Source organism: Diabrotica virgifera, chromosome 6 (assembly GCF_917563875.1).
Source record: "Diabrotica virgifera virgifera chromosome 6, PGI_DIABVI_V3a".
NCBI classification, from domain to species: domain Eukaryota; kingdom Metazoa; phylum Arthropoda; class Insecta; order Coleoptera; family Chrysomelidae; genus Diabrotica; species Diabrotica virgifera.
In genome coordinates, this window is record NC_065448.1 from 123,347,330 (window position 1) to 123,349,512 (window position 2,183).

At 30.1% G+C, this 2,183-nt stretch overlaps 1 protein-coding gene across 2 annotated transcripts; it reads left to right on the forward strand.

Moving 5' to 3' along the window:
- Positions 1–1,032: 1,032 nt before the first annotated feature.
- LOC114338673 (NADH dehydrogenase [ubiquinone] 1 beta subcomplex subunit 1) lies at positions 1,033–1,640 on the forward strand. 2 transcript variants are annotated; one of them, XM_050652828.1, is made up of 2 exons: positions 1,033–1,157; positions 1,295–1,640. In XM_050652828.1, the coding sequence occupies exon 2, from the start codon at positions 1,425–1,427 to the stop codon at positions 1,593–1,595; it is 171 nt and encodes a 56-aa protein (XP_050508785.1). In that variant the 5' UTR covers positions 1,033–1,157; positions 1,295–1,424; the 3' UTR covers positions 1,596–1,640. The 2 variants fall into 2 exon arrangements, with proteins under 2 accessions (XP_050508785.1, XP_028145078.1); XM_028289277.2 differs by having other exon boundaries at positions 1,047–1,213.
- The last annotated feature ends 543 nt before the right edge of the window (positions 1,641–2,183 follow it).

The window sequence follows — 2,183 nt, forward strand, 5'->3', positions numbered from 1 at the left end:
TTATAATATACGTCATATAACATAAGCTCGAAACAAAATGAGAAGCATTGAAAATTATGTACTAATATACATACAATTGATAGTTTCTATGTTTCTAGTTAATAGGGCTTTTCATCGATTGTCATTTGTTTCGAGCTTCTGTCATATGTTGTATAACCTTTGTATAGGAATATTATATACAGATTATACAACATATAATGTGACAGAAGCTCGAAACAAATCACTGTTATTAAAAAGTATTATAAAAATAAGTTAAAAACAAATCAAAAGTTATCATCAAATTTTTATGAATGAATACAACACAGATTAAACATAATAGGGCTGAAAGGACAGATTAAACATAATAGGGAATGTATAATATAGGGCTTTTCATTCACAGTCATTTGTTTCGAGCTTCTGTCATATGTCGTATAATCCGTGTATATAAGGGCCGGTTGTTCGAACGCTAATCAACAATGATCACTATCAAATATTTAATTATTGTCACCAAAACTGTCAATGTCAACTTTTATTGGGTTGCTGAAAACATAATTGATTATAATTATGAGATTAGGTAATCAATTAACATAACAATTATTAACATAATTAATTAAGTAATTTCATAATTGTAATTCAGCAACCCAAACAAAGTAGACATTGACAGTTGGTGACAGTAATTAAATATTTGATAATGATCATTGTTGATTAGCGTTCGAACAACCGGCCCTTAATATTATACACAGATTATACAACATATGACAGAAGCTCGAAACAAATGACAATCGATGAAAAGCCCTATTAATACACACAGATTAATGGATTATACAACATACATGAAAGGAGCTCGAAACAAATGAGAATCGTTGAAAAGCCCTATTTTGAGTTGTCTTCAACCTATAAGACATCTTAGCGGTAAAACTTGAGGTCACTTTGGTGAAACACACGTGTAACGTGTAAATGATTTATATTCAACGTTTTACTGATTCGAGATCAAATTACAAATTAATTGTATTCCCGCAATTATCGTCCATCTTTGAGATTTTGAGCGCCCTCTTTCGGAATTGGATATTGCGAACAGGATTACAAAATAATGCAAAACAAACGAAAAGAAGAAGACCAATTGACAGTTGGCTAATGACATTAAAAGTAGAATTCCTCTTTTAAATATTCAGAAACAGGTAATTCCAAGTTAAATACTGATTTACATAAATTTGGGATATGTTTTCTTAAGTTTGTAAGTATTTGAATAGTAAATTCATTATGTATTTTATAATTCTGAAAGTATCCCCAACATAACCTAACATTTTATTTTTAGATGGCCCTAGGAATTGGTCGTCTAATTAAGAGATACTGCATTGTAACAACATTACCCCTCTTTGTAGTGAGCAGCATTTACGCAGATTATAATCGTACTCAACTATTTAAGGCTAAATCCAGACGAGAAAATGTTCTATCCAATTATTCCTAAAGGAATTGGGTGGGCCGTCTTTCCAGCCTTTGGTTTTGCTCTAGGTTGGTACTTGGATAAGCTAGAAACAGAACGACTTTCTATGTTCCGGGACAAGAGCGCCCTTTATGGCAGAGTACTCAAGGAAGGAGAGAAACCTAGCTGGTAATTGTAGATAATAATTATGTAGTAATATAGTATGTAAATATGGTAACATTCTTTTATTTCTTTACTCCTCTTATTATGCCTTGATTTATCTAGAGTTGGTTATATCAGTGATAATAAATTTTAAGAACACATACCTTGGAATAATTCATTGATGACTAATCTTGCTGATTACATAATTATAACAATATATTATAACCTAATAGTAATATTGTACACTTTAAAACTAAGATATAGAGTAGTAGATGTGCATAAAGTGTACTAGAACTTTTTATATGAGAACTTGATGTTAAGTGTACTATAATTTTCAGTAATTTTATACTTTTTCTATACCTATCGATGGCTTAGTGTGAAAACCTCGTATCTCATTAAATTACAATTTTATGTAACCTAAAAACAAAAATTACGTTACATATTTTTAGTTCGAGCACAATGAGACAAATATCTGATATTGGCACAGAGCTAAAAGTGTTAAATGTTGCTATTAAATTGGAAATACAAATATTAACTATGAAAAACACGTAAAATATTGCACACCTCCAAATACTAGATCGATACAATACAAATCTTTTGATTTAAGGTTCATAAAATG

Coding starts and splice junctions, on each gene's coding strand:
- LOC114338673 (XM_050652828.1), top strand. CDS start 1,425: ATGTTCTATCCAATTATTCCTAAAGGAATTGGGTGGGCCGTCTTTCCA.